The sequence below is a fragment of the Bombina bombina genome, chromosome 6 (assembly GCF_027579735.1).
Source record: "Bombina bombina isolate aBomBom1 chromosome 6, aBomBom1.pri, whole genome shotgun sequence".
NCBI classification, from domain to species: domain Eukaryota; kingdom Metazoa; phylum Chordata; class Amphibia; order Anura; family Bombinatoridae; genus Bombina; species Bombina bombina.
In genome coordinates this window covers 127,347,501-127,374,852 of record NC_069504.1, presented here as the reverse complement: position 1 = coordinate 127,374,852, position 27,352 = coordinate 127,347,501, and the positions used below count along the sequence as shown (strand labels likewise).

Here is a 27,352-nt window from a genome sequence, read left to right as displayed (position 1 = left end):
CCTCATTCTTAAAGGCCCAAGTGGAAGCCACAGCTCTAGTGGAATGAGCTGTAATTCTTTCAGGAGGCTGCTGTCCAGCAGTCTCATAGGCTAAACGTATTAAGCTACGAAGCCAAAAAGAGAGAGAGGTAACCGAAGCTTTTTGACCTCTCCTCTGTCCAGAATAAACGACAAACAGGGAAGAAGTTTGGCGAAAATCTTTAGTTGCCTGCAAGTAGAACTTGAGGGCACGAACTACATCCAGATTGTGTAGAAGACGTTCCTTCTTTGAAGAAGGATTTGGACACAAGGATGGAACAACAATCTCTTGATTGATATTCCTGTTAGTGACTACCTTAGGTAAGAACCCAGGTTTAGTACGCAGAACTACCTTGTCTGAGTGAAAGATCAGATAAGGAGAATCACAATGTAGGGCTGATAACTCAGAGACTCTTCGAGCCGAGGAAATAGCCATTAAAAATAGAACTTTCCAAGATAACAATTTTATATCAATGGAATGAAGGGGTTCAAACGGAACACCCTGTAAAACGTTAAGAACTAAGTTTAAACTCCATGGCGGAGCAACAGTTTTAAACACAGGCTTGATCCTAGTTAAAGCCTGACAAAAGGCTTGGATGTCTGAATTTTCTGACAGACGCCTGTGAAACAAGATGGACAGAGCTGAAATCTGTCCCTTTAATGAGCTAGCCGATAAACCCTTTTCTAAACCTTCTTGTAGAAAAGACAATATCCTTGGAATCCTAACCTTACTCCAGGAGTAATCTTTGGATTCACACCAGTATAGGTATTTACGCCATATTTTATGGTAAATCTTTCTGGTAACAGGCTTCCTAGCCTGTATCAGGGTATCAATAACCGACTCAGAAAAACCACGTTTTGATAAAATCAAGCGTTCAATTTCCAAGCAGTCAGCTTCAGAGAAGTTAGACTTTGATGTTTGAATGGACCCTGAATCAGAAGGTCCTGTCTTAGAGGTAGAGACCAAGGCGGACAGGATGACATGTCCACTAGATCTGCATACCAAGTCCTGCGCGGCCATGCAGGCGCTATTAGAATCACTGATGCTTTCTCCTGTTTGATTTTGGCAATCAATCGAGGAAGCAGCGGGAAGGGTGGAAACACATAAGCCATCCTGAAGTTCCAAGGTGCTGTCAAAGCATCTATCAGAACCGCTCCCGGATCCCTGGATCTGGATCCGTAGCGAGGAAGTTTGGCGTTCTGGCGAGACGCCATGAGATCTATCTCTGGTTTGCCCCAACGTTGAAGTATTTGGGCAAAGACCTCCGGATGAAGTTCCCACTCCCCCGGATGAAGAGTCTGGCGACTCAAGAAATCCGCCTCCCAGTTCTCCACTCCCGGGATGTGGATTGCTGACAGATGGCAAGAGTGAGACTCTGCCCAGCGAATTATCTTTGATACTTCTATCATTGCTAGGGAGCTTCTTGTCCCTCCTTGATGGTTGATGTAAGCTACAGTCGTGATGTTGTCCGACTGAAACCTGATGAACCCCCGAGTCTTTAACTGGGGCCAAGCTAGAAGGGCATTGAGAACTGCTCTCAATTCCAGAATGTTTATTGGCAGGAGACTTTCCTCCTGACTCCATTGTCCCTGAGCCTTCAGAGAATTCCAGACAGCGCCCCAACCTAGAAGGCTGGCGTCTGTTGTTACAATTGTCCAGTCCGGCCTGCTGAACGGCATCCCCCTGGACAGATGTGGCCGAGAAAGCCACCATAGAAGAGAGTTTCTGGTCTCTTGATCCAGATTCAGAGTGGGGGACAAATCTGAGTAATCCCCATTCCACTGACTCAGCATGCACAATTGCAGCGGTCTGAGATGTAGGCGTGCAAAGGGAACTATGTCCATTGCAGCTACCATTAAGCCGATCACCTCCATGCATTGAGCTACTGACGGGAGTTGAATGGAATGAAGGACACGGCATGCATTTAGAAGCTTTGTTAATCTGTCTTCTGTCAGATAAATCTTCATTTCTACAGAATCTATAAGAGTCCCCAAGAATGGAACTCTTGTGAGAGGAAAGAGAGAACTCTTCTTTTCGTTCACTTTCCATCCGTGCGACCTTAGAAATGCCAGAACTAACTCTGTATGAGACTTGGCAGTTTGAAAGCTTGAAGCTTGTATCAGAATGTCGTCTAGGTACGGAGCTACCGAAATTCCTCGCGGTCTTAGTACCACCAGAAGGGCACCCAGAACCTTTGTAAAGATTCTTGGAGCCGTAGCCAATCCGAATGGAAGGGCTACAAACTGGTAATGCCTGTTTAAGAAGGCAAACCTTAGATACCGGTAATGATCTTTGTGAATCGGTATGTGAAGGTAAGCATCCTTTAAATCCACTGTGGTCATGTACTGACCCTCTTGGATCATGGGTAAGATTGTCCGAATAGTTTCCATTTTGAACGATGGAACTCTTAGGAATTTGTTTAGGATCTTTAAATCCAAGATTGGCCTGAAAGTTCCCTCTTTTTTGGGAACCACAAATAGGTTTGAGTAAAACCCTTGTCCTTGTTCCGACCGCGGAACCGGATGGATCACTCCCATTAATAATAGATCTTGTACACAGCGTAGAAACGCGTCTTTCTTTATTTGGTTTGTTGACAACCTTGACAGATGAAATCTCCCTCTTGGGGGAGAGGATTTGAAGTCTAGAAGGTATCCCTGAGATATGATCTCTAGCGCCCAGGGATCCTGGACATCTCTTGCCCAAGCCTGGGCGAAGAGAGAGAGTCTGCCCCCCACTAGATCCGGTCCCGGATCGGGGGCCCTCGGTTCATGCTGTCTTTGGGACAGCAGCAGGTTTACTGGCCTGCTTGCCCTTGTTCCAGGACTGATTAGGCTTCCAGCCTTGTCTGTAACGAGCAACAGCTCCTCCCTGTTTTGGTGCAGTGGAAGTTGGCGCTGCTCCTGCTTTGAAATTCCGAAAGGGACGAAAATTAGACTGTCTAGCCTTAGCTTTGGCTTTGTCTTGAGGTAGGGCGTGGCCCTTACCTCCTGTAATGTCAGCAATAATTTCTTTCAAACCGGGCCCAAATAAAGTTTGCCCCTTGAAAGGTATACTAAGTAATTTGGACTTAGAAGTTACATCAGCCGACCAGGATTTTAGCCACAGCGCTCTGCGTGCCTGAATGGCGAATCCTGAATTCTTAGCCGTAAGTTTGGTTAAATGTACTACGGCCTCCGAAATGAATGAATTAGCTAGTTTAAGGACTCTAAGCCTGTCCGTAATGTCGTCCAGCGTAGCTGAACTAAGGTTCTCTTCCAGAGACTCAATCCAAAATGCTGCCGCAGCCGTGATCGGCGCGATGCATGCAAGGGGTTGTAATATAAAACCTTGTTGAATAAACATTTTCTTAAGGTAACCCTCTAATTTTTTTATCCATAGGATCTGAAAAAGCACAGCTATCCTCCACCGGGATAGTGGTACGCTTAGCTAAAGTAGAAACGGCTCCCTCCACCTTAGGGACCGTTTGCCATAAGTCCCGTGTGGTGGCGTCTATTGGAAACATCTTTCTAAATATTGGAGGGGGTGAGAACGGCACACCGGGTCTATCCCACTCCTTAGTAACAATTTCAGTTAATCTCTTAGGTATAGGAAAAACGTCAGTACTCGCCGGTACCGCAAAGTATTTATCCAACCTACACATTTTCTCTGGTATTGCAACAGCGTTACAATCGTTGAGAGCTGCTAAAACCTCCCCTAGTAATACACGGAGGTTTTCCAATTTAAATTTAAAATTTGAAATATCTGAATCCAATCTGTTTGGATCAGAACCGTCACCTACAGAATGAAGCTCTCCGTCCTCATGCTCTGCAAGCTGTGACGCAGTATCAGACATGGCCCTAGAATTATCAGCGCACTCTGTTCTCACCCCAGAGTGATCACGCTTGCCTCTTAGTTCTGGTAATTTAGCCAAAACTTCAGTCATAACAGTAGCCATATCTTGTAATGTTATCTGTAATGGCTGCCCAGATGTACTAGGCGCCATAATATCACGCACCTCCCGGGCGGGAGATGCAGGTACTGACACGTGAGGCGAGTTAGTCGGCATAACTCTCCCCTCGCTGTTTGGTGAAATTTGTTCAATTTGTACAGATTGGCTTTTATTTAAGGTAGCATCAATACAGTTAGTACATAAATTTCTATTGGGCTCCACCTTGGCATTGGAACAAATGACACAGGTATCTTCCTCTGAATCAGACATGTTTAACACACTAGCAATAAACATGCAACTCGGTTACAATTTTATTTAATAAAAACGTACTGTGCCTCAAGAAGCACTAAACGATTAAATGACAGTTGAAATAATGAACTGAAAAACAGTTATAGCATCACTCTTAACAAACAACACAACTTTTTAGCAAAGGTTTGTTCCCATTAGTAAAATAACACTAATTAAATTTTAAACAACGTTTAAAATCACAGTCACTATATAAGTCTCACAGCTCTGCTGAGAGAATCTACCTCCCTTCAAAGAAGTTTGAAGACCCCTGAGTTCTGTTAGAGATGAACCGGATCATGCAGAAAAACTGACTGGAAATTTTTGATGCGTAGCAAAGAGCGCCAAAAACGGCCCCTCCCTCTCACACACAGCAGTGAGAGAGAAACGAAACTGTCATAATTAACACAAGCAAACTGCCAAGTGGAAAATAATGCCCAAATACTTATTCACTCAGTACCTCATTAATGCAAACGATTCTACATTCCAGCAAAAACGTTTAACATGAAAAATACCTAATAAAAGGTTTAATGTACTTTTACCGAGTAATTCCGGTGAAATACCATCCCCAGAATACTAAAGTGTAGAGTATACATACATGTTCATTATAACGGTATGGCAGGATTTTTTCATCAATTCCATTCAGAAAATAACAACTGCGACATACCTCAATGCAGATTCAACTGCCCGCTGTCCCCTGATCTGAAGCTTTTACCTCCCTCAGATGGCCGAGAAACAGCAATATGATCTTAACTACTCCGGTTAAAATCATAAGAAAAACTCTGGTAGATTCTTCTTCAAACTCTGCCAGAGAGGTAATAACACGCTCCGGTGCTATTGTAAAATAACAAACTTTTGATTGAAGTTCTAAAAACTAAGTATAATCACCATAGTCCTCTCACACCTCCTATCTAGTCTTTGGGTGCAAGAGAATGACTGGAGGTGACGTAGAGGGGAGGAGCTATATAGCAACTCTGCTGGGTGAATCCTCTTGCACTTCCTGTAGGGGAGCAGCTAATATCCCAGAAGTAATGATGACCCGTGGACTGATCACACATAACAGAAGAAAACCCACTTTACTTTACACAAGATTTCATAGTAAACTTCCATGATTGTGCCTACACATGCCAAATGCATGCTCCCTTGCAAGTTCTGGGACTAGCATCCTGATTGGCTGCCCAAAGTACCTTTACAATGTGAAGAGGCTACTGAGGACATTTTCGCCATTGGTTAAACACATTCTTGGATGCCTGGTGAACTCAGAAGTCTGGTTTATAAAAACAATACATCTATGTATATACTTGATCAACCCTTTTTTCTCACAGGTGGTTGTTATTGTAATCCTTATTCAAATATCTCATCAAAATTAGCTTGTTTACTTGTAGCAATTGGTTTATTCACTTTATCTGTTCCATTTGAAATAATACCTCCAAAACCAAGCTATAACAATGGCCTCTCACAAAATTGACTTTAATACTCATTCTTTTTATTCACTAAAGGTATAAATAAATAAGTAAATCATTACTGACAATGTATTATACTTTGTCAAATATTCACAATAAGAATTATTATTAGCAATTATTTGTAGAGTGCCAACAGATTCCACAGCGCTATAAATTTAGGAATAAAATGTGTAAATGTTGCACTGTTGTAAATCCCACCCTTATGAATATGATAACTGATAATAATAATAGTTCATATTGTGAATATTTGACCAAAGTAGAGGTCTTCTTATTACCAAAAAGCAATGGCAAAGTCATGCATGTCTGCTATTTCTGAACAAAAAGGATCCCAGAGACGTTTTTACAACCATTTGTGTTATGACTGCACAAGTATGCAAATAATTTTAGTGATAAACCCAAAGTTTGTGAACAATTAAGTTAACAATTTTTTTTATATGATCACATTTGGCAGCATGAAATATACCAAAATGGACCTAGATCAATGCCTTGGGTTGTCTACTTAAAATAACATCATTTATGTAAGAACTTACCTGATAAATTCATTTCTTTCATATTGGCGAGAGTGCATGAGCTAGTGATGTATGGGATATACAATCCTACCAGGAGGGGCAAAGTTTCCCAAACCTCAAAATGCCTATAAATACACCCCTCACCACACCCACAATTCCATTTAATTGAACAGTCAAGTAGTGGGGTGATAGAAAAAGGAGTAAAAAGCATAAAAAAAGGGAACTGGAAATATAATTGTGCTTTATACAAAAAAACGTAACCATCATAAAAAGGGTGGGTCTCATGGACTCTTGCCAATATGAAAGAAATGAATTTATCGGGTAAGTTCTTACATAAATTATGTTTTCTTTCATGTAATTGGCAAGAGTCCATGAGCTAGTGATGTGTGGGATAGTAATACCCAAGATGTGGTACTCCACAGAAGAGTCACTAGAGAGGGAGGGTTAAAAATAAAAACAGCCATTTTCCGCTGAAAAAATTAAATCCACATAAAAAAAATACGTTTTTCTCATAATTGAAAAGAAAAAACTTAAAACATAAGCAGAGGAATCAAACTGAAACAGCTGCCTGAAGAACTTTTCTACCAAAAACTGCTTCCGAAGAGGCAAATACATCAAAACAGTAGAATTTAGTAAATGTATGCAAAGAAGACCAAGTTAATGCTTTGCAAATCTGATCAACTGAAGCTTTATTCTTAAAAGCCCACAAAATGGAAACTATTTCAAAGCTCTTACAACATCCAGAGAATGTAAGGATCTCTCCAAAGAATTCTTAGGGTTAGGACACAAAAAGGGAACAACAATTTTGTTAATGTTGTTAGAATTCACAACTTTAGGTAAAATTTTAAATGAAGTCCGCAAAACTGCCTTATCCTGATGGAAAATCAGAAAAGGAGACTCACAAGAAAGAGCAGATAATTCGGAAACTCTTCTAGCAGAAGAGATAGCCAAAAGGAACAACACTTTCCAAGAAAGTAGTTTAATATCCAAAAAATGCATAGGCTCAAAAAGAGGAGCCTGTAAAGCCTTCAAAACCAAATTAAGACTCCAAGGAGGAGAGGTTGATTTAATGACAGGCTTGATACGGACCAAAGCCTGCACAAAACAGTGAATATCATGAAGCTTAGCAATCTTTCTGTGAAATAAAACAGAAAGAGCAGAGATTTGTCCCTTCAAGGAACTTGCAAACAAACCTTTATCCAAACCATCCTGGAGAAACTGTAAAAATTCTAGGAATTCAAAAAGAATGCCAGGAGAATTTATGAGAAGAACACCATGAAATATAAGTCTTCCGAACTCAATAATAAATCTTACTAAAACAGATTTACGAGCCTGTAACATAGTATCAATCACTAAGTCAGAGAAACCTCTATGACTAGCACTAAGCGTTCAATTTCCATACCTTCAAATTTAATGATTTGAGATCCTGATGGAAAAATGGTCCTTGAGACAGAAGGTCTTGTCTTAAAGGAAGTGGCCAAGGTTAGCAACTGGACATCCGGACAAGATCCGCATACCAGAACCTGTGAGGCCATGCTGGTGCTACAAGAAAAACACAAATGATTGTTCCATGATGATCCTGGAGATCACTCTTGGAAGAAGAACTAGAGGCGGGAAGATATAAGCAGGTTGGTAAAATCAAGGAACTGCTAACGCATCCACTGACTCCGCCTGAGGATCCCTGGTCCTGGATAAGTACATGGGAGGTTTCTTGTTTAGATGGGAAGCCATCAGATCTATTTCTGGAAGACCCCACATCTGAACAATCTGAAAAAACACATCTGGATGGAGAGACCACTCCCCCGGATGTAAAGTCTGACGGCTGAGATAATCCACTTCCCAATTGTCTACACCTGGGATATGTACCGCAGAAATTAGACAAGAGCTGGATTCCGCCCAAGAAAGTATCCAAGATACTTCTTTCATAGCTAGGGGACTGTGAGTCCCACCCTGATAATTGACATATGCCACAGTTGTGATATTGTCTGTCTGAAAACAAATGAATGGTTCTCTCTTCTACAGAGGCCAAACCTGAAGAGCCCTGAAAATAGCAAGGAGTTCTAAAATATTGATTGGTAACCTCGCCTCTTGAGATTTCCAAACCCCTTGTGCTGTCAGAGATACCCAGAGAGCTCCCCAACCTAAAAGATTTGCATCTGTTGTGATTACAGTCGAGGTTGGATGAACAAAAGAGGCCCCTTGAACTATACGATGGTGATTTAACCACCAAGTCAGAGAGAGTCGAACATTGGGATTTAAGGATATTAATTGTGATATCCTTGTATTCTCCCTGCACCATTGATTCAGCATACAAAGCTGAAGAGGTCTCATATGAAAACGAGCAAAGGGGATCGCGTCCGATGCTGCAGTCATGAGACCTAGAACTTTCATGCACATAACCACTGAAGGGAATGATTGAGACTGAAGGTTTTGACAAGCTGAAAACAATTTTATTTGTCTCTTGTCTGTTAGAGACAGCGTCATGGACACTGAATCTATCTGGAAACCTAACAAGGTGACCATTGTCTGAGGAATCAAACCGAAAGACACCCATCCACATATAGCAGATAGCCAAACCAGTACTGAAACAGTATCAGTAGAGGTAATAGAATATGAGAGTATATAGTCGATCTGAAAAGGGAGGTAGGAGATGAATCTCTACGACCGATAACAGAGAACTTTTGAAAAGATTTCCCGTGAGGAAAACCATAGAATCAATAGGTGATACTCCCTTCACATCCCTCTGACAAACACTGTACTCTGAGAGGAATCAGGCTTCAAAATGCTGAGAAGTGCATATCACAGAGGAAAATCAAGCACAAACTTACTTCACCACCTCTATAGGAGGCAAAGTTTGTAAAACTGAATTGTGGGTGTAGTGAGGGGTGTATTTATAGGCATTTTGAAGTTTGGGAAACTTTGCCCCTCCTGGTAGGAATGTATATCCCATACATCACTAGCTCATGGACTCTCTCCAATTACATGAAAGAAAAATATATAATTTTGGTAAAAAAAAACCTCACAATGCTCTATTTCTATTTGCTCTATTTCTGTTTAAATGTAGTGATAGCAAAAATGAAAAAAAAATCTCTGGTCTTTTGGACAAGTTTTTTTATCTGAATTAGGAAAGTTTCATTTTGACTTTTGTGTTCCTTTAAAAGACCTGTGTACAGTGCCATTTAAAACATGCATGAGGTGCACCCACATTAGAGAACATCTAGCCAATATAAATACAGTGTTCTCTGCTCTCACATTCTCTCCTGGTGAGGACAATTAGGGACAGGTATGAAACAGGCAACAAAAAAGCTGGGTCGAACATTGGACTGTTAAAACAATTATTTAACATGATTTCCACACCACCTTGTTTACACAGTCTTTTTATTGTCTGTTTTATATCTGCCCCTAAGTAGGAAAGAAAGATTATTTTATGGAAACATAAGGCTTTTACACTGATATCTTCAATATTTAAACAACTAATATAATTGTAAAAACTACATCTACATATTATTCTAAGACTAATCTTTCCATTGAATACATCATTATGTCTAGAATGTATCAATGGAAAGTGGTAGTAGCGCTATCATTAAGGTTGCATTACAATCCATCAATGCTCAATCCACTTTCTGTTTTAAAAAACAGTTATTTACTGTTAGCCATGAGCATAAATTCAGATATTTGTGTGTTGCACTTACACAGTATCCGTTTGTGAAACAAATGCTGAATGGATATAGATGCCTACTTACTGCTGTCACTTGCTATTCTGCATTCAAAAACAAGGAAGGTGAGTAGCAAATAACTTTACCAAAAACTCTACTACTTGAGCTAAGTCAGCTTTGCACATTATCCGATTATCACTATTATCTGAGGGACATTGTGCACCTGCGCTATCTGACATGAATAGTGTATCTTGCACAATAAATATTAACAATGGACAAGCAGCACGGATTGCGCTCTATACCGCTTGCATCTCAACTTGTAATCTGACCCCAAATATTTTACACAGATTCAAGAAAGATGCATCTTAATATACGTATGAGCATGTGTTGTTTATGGCACTTTTAGTTACAGATTATCATAACTGAATTTATAGAAACTACATTAGGTTGAAATCAATTTTAAAAATGTTATGTAAATATGGCGATACAGCAGATTTTCCTCAAGAATTTGATGGTACTTTGCCCCATTCATTATTCCTTCTATCCTGACAAGTGCTCCAGTGCCTGCTGCAGAGAAACCCCCCATAACAGGATATTACCACCTCCATGCATTACTGTAGGTATGGTGTTATTTGAATGGTGAGCCGTATTGGATTTCCTCCAGACATATTGTTTGGTGTTGAGGCCAAATTATTACATTTTAGTCTCATCTGACCATAACACCTTTTTCCATATGGCCTCAGAATCTCCTAGGTGTGTTATGGCAAAGCTCAGTCGTGACTGCATGTGGCCTGTCTTGAGGAGTAGCTTTTTTCTTTTAACCCTCCCATACAGGTCACATTTGTGGAGAATTTGTGATATTGCTGTCACATGCACACAATGACCACTCTTTTTCATAAATTCCTGCAACTGCTTCAAAGTTGCTGTGGGCCTCTTGGTAGCCTCTCTGACCAGTTTCCTCCTGGCTCTTTCATCCAGTTTGGAGCAACTTCCTGATCCAGAGAGGGTCTGTGTTGTACTAAAAACATTCTACTTCTTAATAATAGACTTCACTGTGCTCCTAGGCATTGATAAAGCCTTTAATATTTTATTGTATTCATCTCCTCACTTGTGCCTGTCCACAACTTTATCCCACAGATCTTTTGACAGTGTATTGCCTCTCATAGTTGATTGTTTCTTCAGTTGCACTACCAGGGACCGAGATGCTCCAGGAAAGCTCTTTTTATGCTGAGCTAATCAATATGCCCACAGCTGATCACAGTTGAAGGTCAAATGGCTTTGTGTGTGCCATTGAGAAGGTGATTAGCTACACCTAATTAAGTTTACAAGTAATTTTAGGAGAGGTGATCCTTTTTCCAACTCAGTGATTCTGTTTTTGAATTGTCTTTATTTTTGTCTGACATGTTGGTGTTATATCTTTCACTTGGATGTTATAAGTTGCACTGAGTAATTACAACTGGATAAACAAAATCTGTGTGTCTTTATTTCAGGCAGCAAAGCAGCAAAATGTGATTATTTTCAAGGGGGTGATTCTTTTCAATACCCACTGTATAAGGATAGAGAGTGACTTACCACATTCTCAGGTTTTTGTACGCTAATATAACCATTCAAGTTAAAGTGGGTATGTAAAAGATAATTAGAAGAGATAAACAGCACTGCTCTGAAACTTTGCATAAAGGGACAGTCTAGTCCAAAATAAACTTTCATGATTCAGATAGGGCATGTAATTTTAAACAATTTTCCAATTTACTTTTATCACCAATTTTGCTTTGTTCTCTTGGTATTCTTAGTTGAAAGCTAAACCTAGGAGGTTCATATGCTAATTTCTTAGACCTTGAAGACCACCTATTTTCAGAATGCATTTTAACGGTTTTTCGCCACTAGAGGGTGTTAGTTCACGTGTTTCATATAGATAACACTGTGCTCATGCACGTGACGTTATCTTGGAGCAGGCACTGATTGGCTAAACTGCAAGTCTGTCAAAAGAACTGAAAAAAGGGGCAGTTTGCAGAGGCTTAGATACAAGATAATCACAGAGGTTAAAAGTATATTAATATAACTGTGTTGGTTATGCAAAACTGGGGAATGGGTAATAAAGGGATTATCTATCTTTTAAAACAATAAAATTTCTGGTGTAGATTGTCCCTTTAAAGGGACATTAAACCCAACATTTGTATTTTATGATTCAGATAGAGCATGCAATCTAAATTTCTATTTTAGTTCTATTATCAAATTTTCTTCGTTCTCTTGGTATCTTTTGTTGAAAAGTAGTGATGTAAGCCCAGGAGCGTGCAAGTGTCTGGAGCTCTATATGGCAGCAATTGTCATCCATCTGCAAAAGCACAAGATGGCAGCACTATTTCCTGCCATGTAGTGCACCTACTTAGGTATCTCTTCAATAAAGACTACCATAGGAATTAAGCAAATATGATAATAGAAATAAATTGTGTGCTCTGTCTGAATCCCAAAAGAAAATGTTTGGGTTTCATATCCCTTTAATACATTTCATGTGTATCTTAAGTAATGTTTATAGGTCTACATGATGTCAATGCAAGATAAATTGCTAAGTGGCTAAATAGTACAAGCGGTAGAGCATGTTGCTGCTGAACTAAATGTTACATTTTAATTTTACTAGTTACTTATTATACTTGCAATAAACTAAACCTCAAACAGATCTGCAGTTCAGTTTTGGTCATAGGGCAAACAAACGTACAGGGACATAGTTTATAGAAACATTCTACTGTAATGTTTAATAAAAGGAAACGCACCTAGCTCCATCTGGTGCTGGAATCTAAAATTACACTCCATCATCTTGTTTGCTACTAGCTCAGCAGGGGGATCCTCTGAGATCCAGTGCACACGGTCTGTCCGCAGCAGGTCTCTGTACAGAGCTGGATGATCTGTGTTTGGTGCCTACAAATAAATAGTTAAAACATCAGAATAATTCACTTTTAAGAAGTACAACAATTACAAATTACCCATTTATACCTCTATAACCTTTGTTTTAAAATAAATCAGTGGTGTATGTGTTTTATAGGCGAAAGTCACTGCTCAGGTGTGAGAAATGTACATGGCATTGTGTTTATGTGTATAACTAACATCACAGCTTTGTGTATGTACGTCATCCAATAGAGGTTAAAACTACTCTGTGAGTTACACAAACAAAGATCACTGCTCTGAGCATGTGACAAGCATCAGATGAAGATAAAAAAGGGGGGTAAAGTAACTACTCCGCTCTACAAATACATATGGTGAGATAATGGTGCTGAGGTGAGGCCGTACCCAGATTCCAAGGCCCTTAGTCTTGATGCAATCACCGGCTGATACCAGAGAATTAAAGGGACATTATACACTAAATAAATTATAGATAGAATGATGCATTCAAAGAAAAGATTAGTCTGAGAATAGCATGTAGATGTAATTTTTAGCTGTTTAAATAGTGACAAAATAAGTGTAAAGTTTTAGTGTCTATAAAACAATGGGAGCTGCCATGTTGTAACTTAGGTTACCTTCTCTGCTGTTGCAAATTAGGGACAGTTATAAATAGGTCACTAGAGTGTGCAGCCAATAGCTGTGTGGAATATAACAGTGTTCTGCACTTCCATTTCTAACATGAACTGAAAAGCTCACAATTTCAGAATAGAATTACATAAAAAGGGGACAAAATAAATAATGAAAGTATATTGCAGAGTTTTTTTTTATATATACACAATTTATCATTTTATTTTACCACCTAAAAGTGTTTAATGTCCCTTTAAAGGTAAGCCAGGTGGAGATACTTGTTGCTACAGTTCACTTGGTGACATTTTGGCTTGTTTAAAGGGACACTCAGGTCAAAATTAAACTTTCATGATTCAGATAGAGAATGACATTTTAAATAACTTTCCAAATTCCTTCCATTAACAAAATGTCCACAGTCTTTTTCTATTTACACTTTTTTGAGTCACTAGCTCCTACTGAGCATGTGCAAGAATATACAGAATATACGTATATGCATTTGTGATTGGCTGATGGCTGTCACATGATACAGGAGGAGTGGAAAAAACATAATTTATGCTTACCTGATAAATTCCTTTCTCCTGTAGTGTAGTCAGTCCACTGGTCATCATTACTTATGGGATATTAACTCCTCCCCAACAGGAAGTGCAAGAGGATCACCCAAGCAGAGCTGCTATATAGCTCCTCCCCTCTACGTCACACCCAGTCATTCGACCGAGAACCAAACGAGAAAGGAGAAACTATAGGGTGCAGTGGTGACTGGAGTATAATTTAAAAATTTAGACCTGCCTTAAAAAACAGGGCGGGCCTTGGACTGACTACACTACAGGAGAAAGGAATTTATCAGGTAAGCATAAATTATGTTTTCTCCTGTTAAGTGTAGTCAGTCCACGGGTCATCATTACTTATGGGATACCAATACCAAAGCTAAGTACACGGATGACGGGAGGGACAGGCAGGATCTCTATACGGAAGGAACCACTGCCTGAAGAACCTTTCTCCCAAAAACAGCCTCCGAAGAAGCAAAAGTGTCAAATTTGTAAAATTTGGAAAAAGTATGAAGAGAAGACCAAGTTGCAGCCTTGCAAATCTGTTCAACAGAGGCCTCGTTCTTAAAGGCCCAAGTGGAAGCCACAGCTCTAGTAGAATGAGCTGTAATCCTTTCAGGAGGTTGCTGTCCAGCAGTCTCATAGGCCAAGCGTATTATGCTACGAAGCCAAAAGGATAGAGAGGTAGCAGATGCTTTTTGACCTCTCCTCTGTCCAGAATAAACGACAAACAGGGAAGAGGTTTGGCGAAAATCTTTAGTTGCCTGTAAATAAAATTTCAGGGCACGGACTACATCTAGATTGTGCAGAAGTCGTTCCTTCTTTGAAGAAGGGTTAGGACACAATGATGGAACAACAATCTCTTGATTGATATTCTTGTTAGTGACTACCTTAGGTAAGAACCCAGGTTTAGTACGCAGAACTACCTTATCTGAATGAAAAATCAGATACGGAGAATCACAATGTAAGGCTGATAACTCAGAGACTCTACGAGCCGAGGAAATAGCCATTAAAAAGAGAACTTTCCAAGATAACAGCTTGATATCAATGGAATGAAGGGGTTCAAACGGAACACCCTGTAAAACGTTAAGAACTAAGTTTAAGCTCCACGGTGGAGCTACAGTCTTAAACACAGGCTTAATTCTAGCCAAAGCCTGACAAAAAGCCTGAACGTCTGGAACTTCTGACAGACGTTTGTGTAGAAGGATGGACAGAGCTGAGATCTGTCCCTTTAAAGAACTTGCAGATAAACCCTTTTCTAAACCTTCTTGTAGAAAAGACAATATCCTGGGAATCCTAACCTTACTCCATGAGTAACCCTTGGATTCGCACCAGTGTAAGTATTTACGCCATATCTTATGGTAAATCTTCCTGGTAACAGGTTTCCTAGCCTGTATTAAGGTATCAATTACTGGCTCCGAAAATCCACGCTTTGATAAAATTAAGCATTCAATTTCCATGCAGTCAGCTTCAGAGAAATTAGATTTTGATGTTTGAAAGGACCCTGAATTAGAAGGTCCTGTCTCAGAGGCAGAGACCAAGGTGGACAGGATGACATGTCCACTAGATCTGCATACCAGGTCCTGCGTGGCCACGCAGGCGCTATTAGAATCACTGATGCTTTCTCCTGTTTGATCCTGGCAATCAAACGAGGAAGCATCGGGAAGGGTGGAAACACATAAGCCATCCTGAAGGTCCAAGGTGCTGTCAAGGCATCTATCAGGACCGCTCCCGGGTCCCTGGACCTGGACCCGTAACGAGGAAGCTTGGCGTTCCGGCGAGACGCCATGAGATCCATATCTGGTTTGCCCCAACGTCGAAGTATTTGGGCAAAGATCTCCGGATGAAGTTCCCACTCCCCCGGATGAAAAGTCTGGCGACTTAGGAAATCCGCCTCCCAGTTCTCCACTCCTGGGATGTGGATCGCTGATAGGTGGCAAGAGTGAGACTCTGCCCAGCGAATTATCTTTGATACTTCCATCATCACTAAGGAACTTCTTGTCCCCCCCTGATGGTTGATGTAAGCCACAGTCGTGATGTTGTCCGACTGAAACCTGATGAACCTCAGGGTTGCTAACTGAGGCCAAGCCAGAAGGGCATTGAGAACTGCTCTCAATTCCAGAATGTTTATTGGAAGGAGACTCTCCTCTTGAGTCCATGATCCCTGAGCCTTCAGGGAATTCCAGACAGCGCCCCAACCTATTAGGCTGGCGTCTGTAGTTACAATTGTCCAGTCTGGCCTGATGAAGGGCATCCCCCTGGACAGATGTGGCCGAGAAAGCCACCATAGAAGAGAATCTCTGGTCTGTTGATCCAGATTCAGCGTAGGGGACAAATCTGAGTAATCCCCATTCCACTGACTTAGCATGCACAATTGCAGCGGTCTGAGGTGCAGGCGTGCAAAAGGAACTATGTCCATTGCCGCTACCATTAAGGCTCTGTCTTGAGGCAGGGCATGGCCTTTACCTCCCGTAATATCAGCGATAATTTCTTTCAAACCGGGCCCGAATAAAGTCTGCCCCTTGAAAGGTATGTTAAGTAATTTCGATTTAGAAGTTACATCAGCTGACCAGGATTTTAGCCACAGCGCTCTGCGCTCCTGAATGGCGAATCCGGAATTCTTAGCCGTAAGTTTAGTTAAGTGTACTACGGCATCAGAAATAAATGAATTAGCTAGCTTAAGGGTTTTAAGCTTGTGTGTAATCTCATCTAATGGAGCTGAGTCAAGGGTCTCTTCCAGAGACTCAAACCAAAATGCTGCCGCAGCCGTGACAGGCGCAATGCATGCAAGGGGTTGTAATATAAAACCTTGTTGAACAAACATTTTCTTAAGGTAACCCTCTAACTTTTTATCCATTGGATCTGAAAAGGCACAGCTATCCTCCACCGGGATAGTGGTACGCTTAGCTAAAGTAGAAACTGCTCCCTCCACCTTAGGGACCGTTTGCCATAAGTCCCGTGTGGTGGCGTCTATTGGAAACATTTTTCTGAATATAGGAGGGGGTGAGAAAGGCACACCGGGTCTATCCCACTCCTTAGTAATAATTTCAGTAAGTCTCTTAGGAATAGGAAAAACGTCAGTACTCGTCGGTACCGCAAAATATTTATCCAACCTACACATTTTCTCTGGGATTGCAACTGTGTTACAATCATTCAGAGCCGCTAACACCTCCCCTAGCAATACACGGAGGTTTTCCAGCTTAAACTTAAAATTTGAAATGTCTGAATCCAGTTTATTTGGATCAGATCCGTCACCCGCAGAATGAAGCTCTCCGTCCTCATGCTCTGCCAATTGTGACGCAGTATCAGACATGGCCCTAGCATTATCAGTATACTCTGTTCTCATCCCAGAGTGATCTCGTTTACCTCTAAGTTCTGGCAATTTAGACAAAACTTCAGTCATAACATTAGCCATGTCTTGTAGAGTGATTTGTAATGGCCGCCCTGATGTACTTGGCGTTACAATATCACGCACCTCCTGAGCGGGAGATGCAGGTACTGACACGTGAGGCAAGTTAGTCGGCATAACTTCCCCCTCGTTGTCTGGTGAATGTTGCTTAACATGTACAGATTGACTTTTATTTAAAGTAGCATCAATGCAATTAGTACATAAATTTCTATTGGGCTCCACCTTGGCTTTTGAACATATTGCACAAAGAGATTCCTCTGTGTCAGACATGTTTAAACAAACTAGCAATTAGACTAGCAAGCTTGGAAATACTTTTCAACTAAATTTACAAGCAATATGTAAAAACGTTACTGTGCCTTTAAGAAGCACACAAAAACTGTCACAGTTGAATAACAATGAACCGGATTAGTTATAGAAACCAAATTTAGCAAAGGATTGCACTCATTAGCAATGGATGATTAACCCTTAATATCAGAAAAAACGTATAACAATTGAAAATATAAGCGTTTTTATCACAGTCAAGCACAGTCTCACAGGTCTGCTGTGAGTGATTACCTCCCTCAAAACTAGTTTTGAAGACCCCTGAGCTCTGTGGAGACGTCCTGGATCATGCAGGGAGAAAAAGACAGACTGTGACTGAATTTCTGATGCGTAGTAAAAGCGCCAAAATAGGCCCCTCCCACTCACACTACAACAGTGAGGGAAGCTCAGTAAACTGTTTTAATTTAAAACAAACGACAGCCATGTGGAAAATAAAGCCCAAAATAATTTTCACCAAGTACCTCAGATAATTAAACGATTTAACATGCCAGTAAACGTTTAAAATCTAATATATGAAATGTCATTAAAAAGTCTGCTGCTAGTCGCTCACACTGCAAGTTAGGCTAAAAATTATATGCATACAGTATTTTCCCAGTGAAGTGTCATTCCCCAGAAATACTTAAGTGTAAACATATATACATATCAGCCTGATACCAGTTGCTACTACTGCATTTAAGGCTGTACTTACATTATATCGGTATTAGCAGTATTTTCTCAGTCAATTCCATTCCTTAGAAAATAATATACTGCAACATACCTCTTTGCAGGTGAACCTGCCCGCTGTCCCCTGATCTGAAGTTACCTTACTCCTCAGAATGGCCGAGAACAGCAAACGGATCTTAGTTACGTCCGCTAAGATCATATACAAAAACTCAGGTAGATTCTTCTTCAAATTCTGCCTGACAAGGAAACAACACACTCCGGTGCCGTTTAAAATAACAAACTTTTGATTGAAGATATAAAAAACTAAGTTTAATCACCACAGTCCTCTCACACATCCTATCTATTAGTTGGGTGCAAGAGAATGACTGGGTGTGACGTAGAGGGGAGGAGCTATATAGCAGCTCTGCTTGGGTGATCCTCTTGCACTTCCTGTTGGGGAGGAGTTAATATCCCATAAGTAATGATGACCCGTGGACTGACTACACTTAACAGGAGAAAGACATAACTGAAATTTGTCAGAAAAAAATCTACTACTCATTTGAAGTTCAGACTAAGTGCTATTACATTGGCTTTTTGTCGTGCACTTGTTGTTTATGCAAATCTACTGTATTTACTGGTCCTTTAATAATATAGAGGCCGGGAAGCAATCCGTGGATACGCCCCAAAACAACCATTATTACAATTGAATATGGTACAATATGAAAGATTTATATGAAGCTTTAGCACATATGACGGTTCTACTCACTTGAGCACATTAAGATCTCATGGTTAACTACATGACTGATTGCAGTACAATAGACGCTTGCTAATTAGCGCTTTGTCTTTACCCAATCCCCCACATCAGGCTGTTTAGAAACAACACTGAAGTTTATATGGTCTCGATTAGGTGATATAGGAGACTTTGCTTTTCTACCATTGTGAGTTTGGCTATTGACAAACAAGATGTTAATTTGTTTTTAAAACATTTAGACTTGGCTGATATGTTTTAGTTTAGCAGCACAATAGAAAAGTATTGCAATTACAAGGTGTTTACTGTCCCTTGCAAAGTGTTTGAATTAACTGAGAGCATTCAAAGGACTAGTAATGTACATTAGCGTTCAGATCTTGTTAAAGTAATCATCAGTGATATTGGTAGCAGGATTTAAGGGGACTGTTGGCAAATGACACAAAATATTGTAAGAGTTGACATTCCAGGAACTGTAGATCAAATGAGAAGAAATAATAAAATATTAGTGGAGAGTCAGGTCTCATCTCAATATAGTGTATACTACTTTCAGAAAGAATATAAATCTAAAGAATTTAACATAGAAGGTAAGACTTGGTAAAGTATTGTTTAGAGGAAAGAAGCTGTGATATGATCGAAACCTTAACGTATATTAAAGGATTTATTAAAGGATATATATATATATATATATATATACACCTGTATATACTGTATATATGAGGAGGGGAAAAAAGGGGGAGGGGAGTGCTATTAAGAAAGGGTATCAGTGGGGAAGGGGGGGGAATCTACCATTCCTCTCAATAAAGGGAGGGTACCAAACTGAGCCACACTAAGTCAGATGAGAGCACAATACCACCCAACCAGACACATCTTTATGTATTAGGTCCCGAGTCAGAAAACGCCTGTCTCCAATGTTCAAGCATATATTCATGGATTTCTATCCTATCGTCTCTCAGAAATCTATACCTTTCCAGCTGTAGGTATCTATCTACCTGAGTGGTCCATTCCCTCACCGAAGGGACAAGAGATTTGGCACTATTAAGCATTATGAAAAAAAGCTGCTTTGTAGGTTTGTCCCTAAATTTAGGAAGGCCGTGATACAATAAGAGGTTGGGTCCATTTTATCCAAAACTGAGTGCCAATAAGGCTCAACACATTTGCATCCCCACCAGATATGTAGGAGAGTGCCCTGCTCTCCACAACTGCGCCAACACTTCCCATCTGTTTGATTATATATTTTCTGTAGTCTGTCAGGCGTAAGATACCACCTAGACAGGTATTTGTAATTGACTCCAATACTCTTGCAGAAACAGAGGCTTTTGCATGAGCACTAAATATTTTGCCCCACTCTTTAAGAGTTGGGGGGGGGGTTAAGATCTTTGTTCCACTGTCTCACGTACCCGGGGGGTGGTGTTTCTTTATGTGAGAGAAGTAGACGGTAAGCTATAGAGATCATGTGTTTAGGTATGTGTGGTAATAAGCATAACGATTCTAATACAGTTGGTTGTCTAGTTATGTGACTAGGACTTTTGTTAGTCGTCAGAAAATGTTGAAGTTGTGTATGAAAATACCAGGAGAGTTCTAGCCTGGCATTACATTGTTTAATGATTCTTTTTGGAATGGAGACTGAACCTCTAGAGGTGTCTAGCTGTGGATCTAAGGGTAGGTTAAAATCACCTGCAAGAAGCAAAGCTCCTTTTTGCAATTCCAATATTTTGTTTGTGAGTTTTGTCATAAATTTGTTTTGGTTTTGATTTGGGAAATAAGCATTAACCAGTGTAACTGGTCTGCTATGTAAAGTGCCCACTACTATTAAATAACGACCCTCTGGGTCCCTTTCTTCATGTATCAGGGTAAAGGACAACAAGTGTTTTATGAGGATTCCCCACCCCATTTTTTTTAGTGGGACCGGATGCAAAAAATGTCAATGGGAATTTGGAGTTAAACCACCGTGGCTCCCTCCCTTTCTTAAAGTGGTATATATATATATATATATATATATATATATATATATATATATTGTTTTTATTTATTTTTTACAAAAAGAGTCATACTAAAATGAGGAGAGTAAAAAGTCAAGAAGTAATATATGAAGGCATTTCTTTACATAAGCAATGTTTGATTAGGTTATAAAGACGAACACTGTCAGGCAATTCTGTAATGCCTGGGATATGCATAACACTTTCCTCATGATTAATTAACCCTAAACTTCTGTAAAAATATATGCAGAATAGATGAGACCTCTAGTTCATTTCTGCCATCAAAAATTATGTTTCTATAATAATACTAGGTACAAATATATACAAAAGCAAGCACTTCTCCCTCTGCTGAATAGTTTCCTTTCTTATGATTGACTGGACACAGTCAATATCTTGTACCGTAATGGCATATGCTAAAGCACTTAAAAGTGATGGAGCACATCTGCAAAAACAAAATTTATGCTTACCTGACAAATTTCTTTCTTTCCGGGCATGGAGAGTCCAAGATTTCATTCCAAATACTAGTGGGAATTCAACTCTTGGCCAGCAGGAGGAGGCAAAGAGCATCCCAGCAGGGCTGTTAAGTGTCACTTCCCTTACCCATAATCCCCAGTCATTTGGCGAAGGAAAATGGAAAAAGAAGTTAACACACGGGTATAGAGGTGCCTGAGGTTTATACCAAAAATTTGCCGTCTTAAATGTAATAAGGGCGGGTTGTGGACTCTCCATGACCGGAAATAAATTTATCAGGTACGCATAATTTTGTTTTCTTTCCTATGGCATGGAGAGTCCACAATTTCATTCCAATTAGTAGTGGAAACCAATACCCAAGCTAAAGGACATAGAATGAAAGGGAAAGAGAACAAGACAGGTAGACCTAAACAGAAGGCACCACCGCTTGAAGAACTTTTCTCCCAAAAGAAGCCTCAGCGGAGGCAAAAGTATCAAATTGTTAGAATTTGGAAAAAGTATGCAATGAGGACCAAGTGTCCGCCTTGCAGATTTGCACCACAGAAGCTTAATTTTTGAAAGCCCAGGAAGAAGAGATAGCCATAGTGGAATGAGCCGTAGTTCTCTCAGGAGGCTGTTGTCCAGCTGTCTCATATGCTAATCGGATAACACTTCTCAATCAGAGAGAAAGTGGCCTTCTGATCCTTTACGCTTACCAGCGAAAACAACGAACAGGGCAGTAGACTGACAAAAAACTTTAAATACTTGTAGATAAAATTTTAGAGCACGCACAACATCCAGGTTGTGTAACAGATGTTCCTTCTGAGAAGAAGGATTTGAACAAAAGGAAGGAACAACAATTTCTTCATTGATGTTGCGATCTGATACCACTTTGGGAAGAAATCCCAATTTAGTACGAAGGACTGCCTTATCCGCATGAAAAATAAGGTAAGGGGGATCACACTGCAGAGCCGAAAGCTTGGAAATTCTGCGAGCAGATGAAATAACAAGTAGAAACCAAACTTTCCACAATAATAACTTAATATCAACCGAATGCATATGCTCAAACGGAGCCTGCTGCAAATCTTTAAGAACAAGGTAAAGGCTCCAGGGAGGAGCAACAGGTTTAAAGACAGGCCTGATTCTGACCAAAGCCTGAACAAAAGATTGAACATCTGGCAGATCTGCCAAACGTTTGTGCAAAAGGAAAGACAGTGCAGAAATCTGACCCTTCAGAGTACTGACTGTCAAACCCTTCTCCTGGCCCTCCTGAAGAAAAGACAGAATGCAATTAACCCTCAACCGACTCCAAGAGAAACCCTTCGATTCACACCAATGTAGGTATTTATGCAATACCTTATAGTAAATCTTACGAGTTACAGGCTTACGAGCCTGAAGCATAGTATGAATGACCTTCTCAGAAAAAATACGCCTAGACTAGGCGTTCAATCTCCAAGCAGTCAGCTTCAGAGAATCTAGATTTGGGTGGAGGAAGGGACACTGAAGTAGAAGGTCCTTCCTCAGAGGTAACCTCCAAGGGGGAAGAGATGACATCATCACCAGATCCGTGAACCAGATCCTGCGAGGCCAGGCAGGAGCTATTAGAATCACAGACGCCCTCTCCTGCTTGATACGAGCAATTACTCAAAGAAGGAAAGCAAATGGGGGGAACAGGTACACCAGACTTAAGTTTCAAGGCCCCGCCAGAGCATCTATCAGAGCAGCTTGTGGATCTCTTGATCATGAACCGTACTTTGGAAGCTTGGCGTTTAGACGTGACGCCATCAGATCCAGCTCCGGATCCCCCCACCTGAGAGTTATCATTGTAAAATAGTAAGAAGTGAATACAGCGCCAACAAGAGGCCAAGGGATAAATATACTCACAGAGAGATAAAAGAAGATTATTTAATGAACCATGTTAAAAAGCATCAGTAATAAAAGACTATATATAAAAAATGTAAAAAGCACATATAAATAAAATTACAAATACAGGAATATCTTACAGAAGCGGCTCAAAGGGCCAAAGCTGATAATTACAATAAAAACAGAGGTAATAACAGGTGATCAGTGTGAGTGGTACACCAGAATAAGAGTGTATACTGATAAAACAGAATTAGCCTAAGTGCAACTGTAGCAAGTGCATCAAGCAAAAAACTAATAAACAATAATACAAACAATAGTGTTCAAAATTAGTGTTACAAAAATAGTGTTCCAAAAAATAGAAAAATGCACTGCAGTGCAAAAAAAGGGGGGTGCAAAATAATTGTATAGATACAATCAAGTAGTGAGTGAGTGCAAATGGATATAAAAATGCTAGCTACTTAATCCAGTGAGGTTAAGATATAATTAAATAAAATACACAATATGCAATAACATAAAAAATATAATACACAATATGCAATAACATAAAAAATAAAATATAAAATATAATCCAAAAAAGTGTTCAAAAAGTTGATCAACAAATGTTAGTGAAGAACAAAAATAAGTCAATCAAAACTAAAAAATGGAAAAAAAGGGTGATGAAAAGCAAGGTGAAAGTGAGGAAATTGATTCCTTCCAATGTTAGTTACTTTAACAGATCCAAATTCCTTTTTTGAGGGCAGAAACGCGTTGACATATTGGTAAGCATTACTTTAATCTTTACTTCATTCTCATATTGGATACACTATGTTGTGAATTTCCTTTTTTTACAGGGACACTTTTTAGGATACTATAGGAGCAGCTGACAGGTGCTAGGATCCAATCAGCTACTTCAGCAACCACACTCAGGAATTTGGATCTGTTAAAGTAACTAACATTGGAAGGAATCAATTTCCTCACTTTCACCTTGCTTTTCATCACCCTTTTTTTCCATTTTTTAGTTTTGATTGACTTATTTTTGTTCTTCACTAACATTTGTTGATCAACTTTTTGAACACTTTTTTGGATTATATTTTATATTTTATTTTTTATTTTTTATGTTATTGCATATTGTGTATTATATTTTTTATGTTATTGCATATTGTGTATTTTATTTAATTATATCTTAACCTCACTGGATTAAGTAGCTAGCATTTTTATATCCATTTGCACTCACTCACTACTTGATTGTATCTATACAATTATTTTGCTACCCCCCTTTTTTTGCACTGCAGTGCATTTTTCTATTTTTTGGAACACTATTTTTGTAACACTAATTTTGAACACTATTGTTTGTATTATTGTTTATTAGTTTTTTGCTTGATGCACTTGCTACAGTTGCACTTAGGCTAATTCTGTTTTATCAGTATACACTCTTATTCTGGTGTACCACTCACACTGATCACCTGTTATTACCTCTGTTTTTATTGTAATTATCAGCTTTGGCCCTTTGAGCCGCTTCTGTAAGATATTCCTGTATTTGTAATTTTATTTATATGTGCTTTTTACATTTTTTATATATAGTCTTTTATTACTGATGCTTTTTAACATGGTTCATTAAATAATCTTCTTTTATCTCTCTGTGAGTATATTTATCCCTTGGCCTCTTGTTGGCGCTGTATTCACTTCTTACTATTGTGCATATTTTTTGGAGGTTGGTTAGGATCTCTGTTTGGATACAGCTTGGGGATTACCTTAGCGCTTGTACACACACCCTTTTTCAGTTATCATTGTAAAAACCTATGGGTGGAGAGTCCACTCCCCTGGATGAAAAGTCTGCCTGCTCAGAAACCCTGCTTCCGGGTTGTCCACCCCTGGGATGTGGATGGCAGAGAGGAGGCAATTGTGAGACTCTGCCCACTGAAGAATGCGAGTCACCTCCTTCATTGCTAAGGAACTCTGAGTTCCTCCCTGGTGATTTATGTATGCCACCGAGGTGATAAACCGGACTAAAGCTAGTTGAGGCCAGGCTTTAAAGGCATTGTAAATTGCTCTCAACTCTAGGATGTTTATGGGAAGAGAAGACTCCTCTCGAGTCCAAAGACCCTGAGCCTTTAAAGAACCCCATACTGCTCCCCAGACTGAAAGGCTGGCATCTGTGGTCAAAATCACCCAGGATGGTCTCAGGAAGCATATACCCTGAGACAGATGGTCCTGCGAAATCCACCAAGATAGAGAGTCTCTTGATAGGGTATCCAGAGCTATCCTCTGCGACAGTTCCGAGTGATCTCCGTTCCATTGTCTGAGCATGCATAACTGTAGGGGTCTCAGATGGAACCGAGCAAATGGAATGATGTCCATGGAAGCAACCATCAGACCAATTACTTCCATACACTGAGCCACAAATGGAAGGGAAGAGGACTGAAGAGAAAGACAAGAAGCCAAAGGTTTTCCGTCAGAAAAATCTTCATGGACAGAGAATCTATAATCGTTCCTTAGAAACACACCCTGGTGTCTGGCACCAGGGAACTCTTCTCCAGATTCACTTTCCACCCATGGGAACGTAGAATAGACAACAACATCTCTGTATCAGATCTTGCTAACTGAAAAGATGGCGCTTAAACCAAGATGTCATCCAGATAAGGCTCCACTACTTTTCCCTGGGATCTGACCACCGACAAAAGGGCCCCTAGGACCTTTGTAAAGATTTGAGGAGTCGTGGCAAGGCCAAAGGGAAGAGCCACAAACTGGAGATGTTTGTCCAGAAAGGCAAACCGTAGGAATTAGTGATGTTCCCTGTGAATGGCAACATGAAGATACGCATCCTTCAGATCTATGGTAGTCATGAACTGACCTTCCTGAACAAAAGGTAGAATGAAAAAAATAGTTTCCATTTTGAAGGACGGAACCTTGAGGAATTTTTTGAGACACTTTAGGTCTAAAATGGGACAAAAAGTTCCCTCTTTTTTGGGAACCAAAAACAGATTTGAATAGAATCCTTGACCCTGTTCATCTACGGAACTGGAACAATCACTCCCAGGGAAGATAGGTCCTTTACGCAATTTAAGAAGGCCTCTCTCTTTACCTGGTTTGCAGATAACCTTGCCCCTGGGGAGACAAGACTTGAATCCTATTCTGTATCCCTGAGATACAACCTCTATGGCCCAAGGATCTGGAACATTGTGGATCCAAGCCTGTCAAAAAAAGGAAAGTCTTGTCTGTGAAAGGAACGAAAATTAGAAATCTGGTCTATTTTTCTTGTCCTGAGGTAGGAAAAATCCCTTTCCACCAGTAATCTCGGAAATGATCTCAGCTAGACCAGGACCAAATAAAGTCTTGCCCTTAGAAGGTAAAGACAGGAGTTTGGACTTGGATGAAACATCTGCAAACCAAGATTTCAACCACAGAGCTCTGCGAGCTAGAACAGCAAGGCTAGAAATCTTGGCTCCCAGTCTAACCACTTGCATGTTGGCATCACAGATAAAAGTATTGGCCAACTTAAGAGCCTTGAGCCTATACTGGATCTCCTCTATAGTAGTCTCTTCTGATATCAGGTCAGACAAGGCATCACATCAATAAGATGCTGCCCCCGCAACCGTAGCAATACTTGCAACAGGTTGCCACTGTAATCCCTGATGAATGTACATCTTTCTTAAGTAAGCATCCAGCTTTTTATCCATGGGATCCTTGAAAGAAAAACTATCCTCAATAGGAATAGTAGTTCTCTTGGCTAGAGTAGAAATAGCTCCCTCTACCTTGGGAACTGTGTGCCACAAGTCACATACAGAGTCAGCAACAGGAAACATCTTTTTAAAAACAGGGGACGGGGAAAAAGGAATCCCTGACTTTTCCCATTCCTGAGCTATAATTTCCGACATACGGTCTGGAACTGGAAAAACTTCCAGAGATGAAGGAATGACATCATATAGTCTGTTAAGTTTACTAGGCTTCTTTTGGTTCTCAGCGACAGACAAGTTGGAGTCCTCCAAAGTAGCAAGGACCTCCTTCAAAAGTAACCGGAGGTGTTCTAGCTTAAATCTAAAATTAACCTCCTCTGAATC

The 27,352-nt window shown here is 40.1% G+C and overlaps 1 protein-coding gene across 5 annotated transcripts in view; it reads right to left on the bottom strand.

Moving 5' to 3' along the window:
* Positions 1 to 27,352, bottom strand: part of TRMU (tRNA mitochondrial 2-thiouridylase) — a 125,256-nt gene that overhangs the window by 31,470 nt on the left and 66,434 nt on the right. For all 5 annotated transcript variants that reach the window (XM_053716610.1, XM_053716606.1, XM_053716608.1 and 2 more), the window contains exon 9: positions 12,629 to 12,773. In XM_053716610.1, the coding sequence (XP_053572585.1) occupies positions 12,629 to 12,773 (145 nt within the window). The remainder of the gene's footprint in view (positions 1 to 12,628; positions 12,774 to 27,352) is intronic.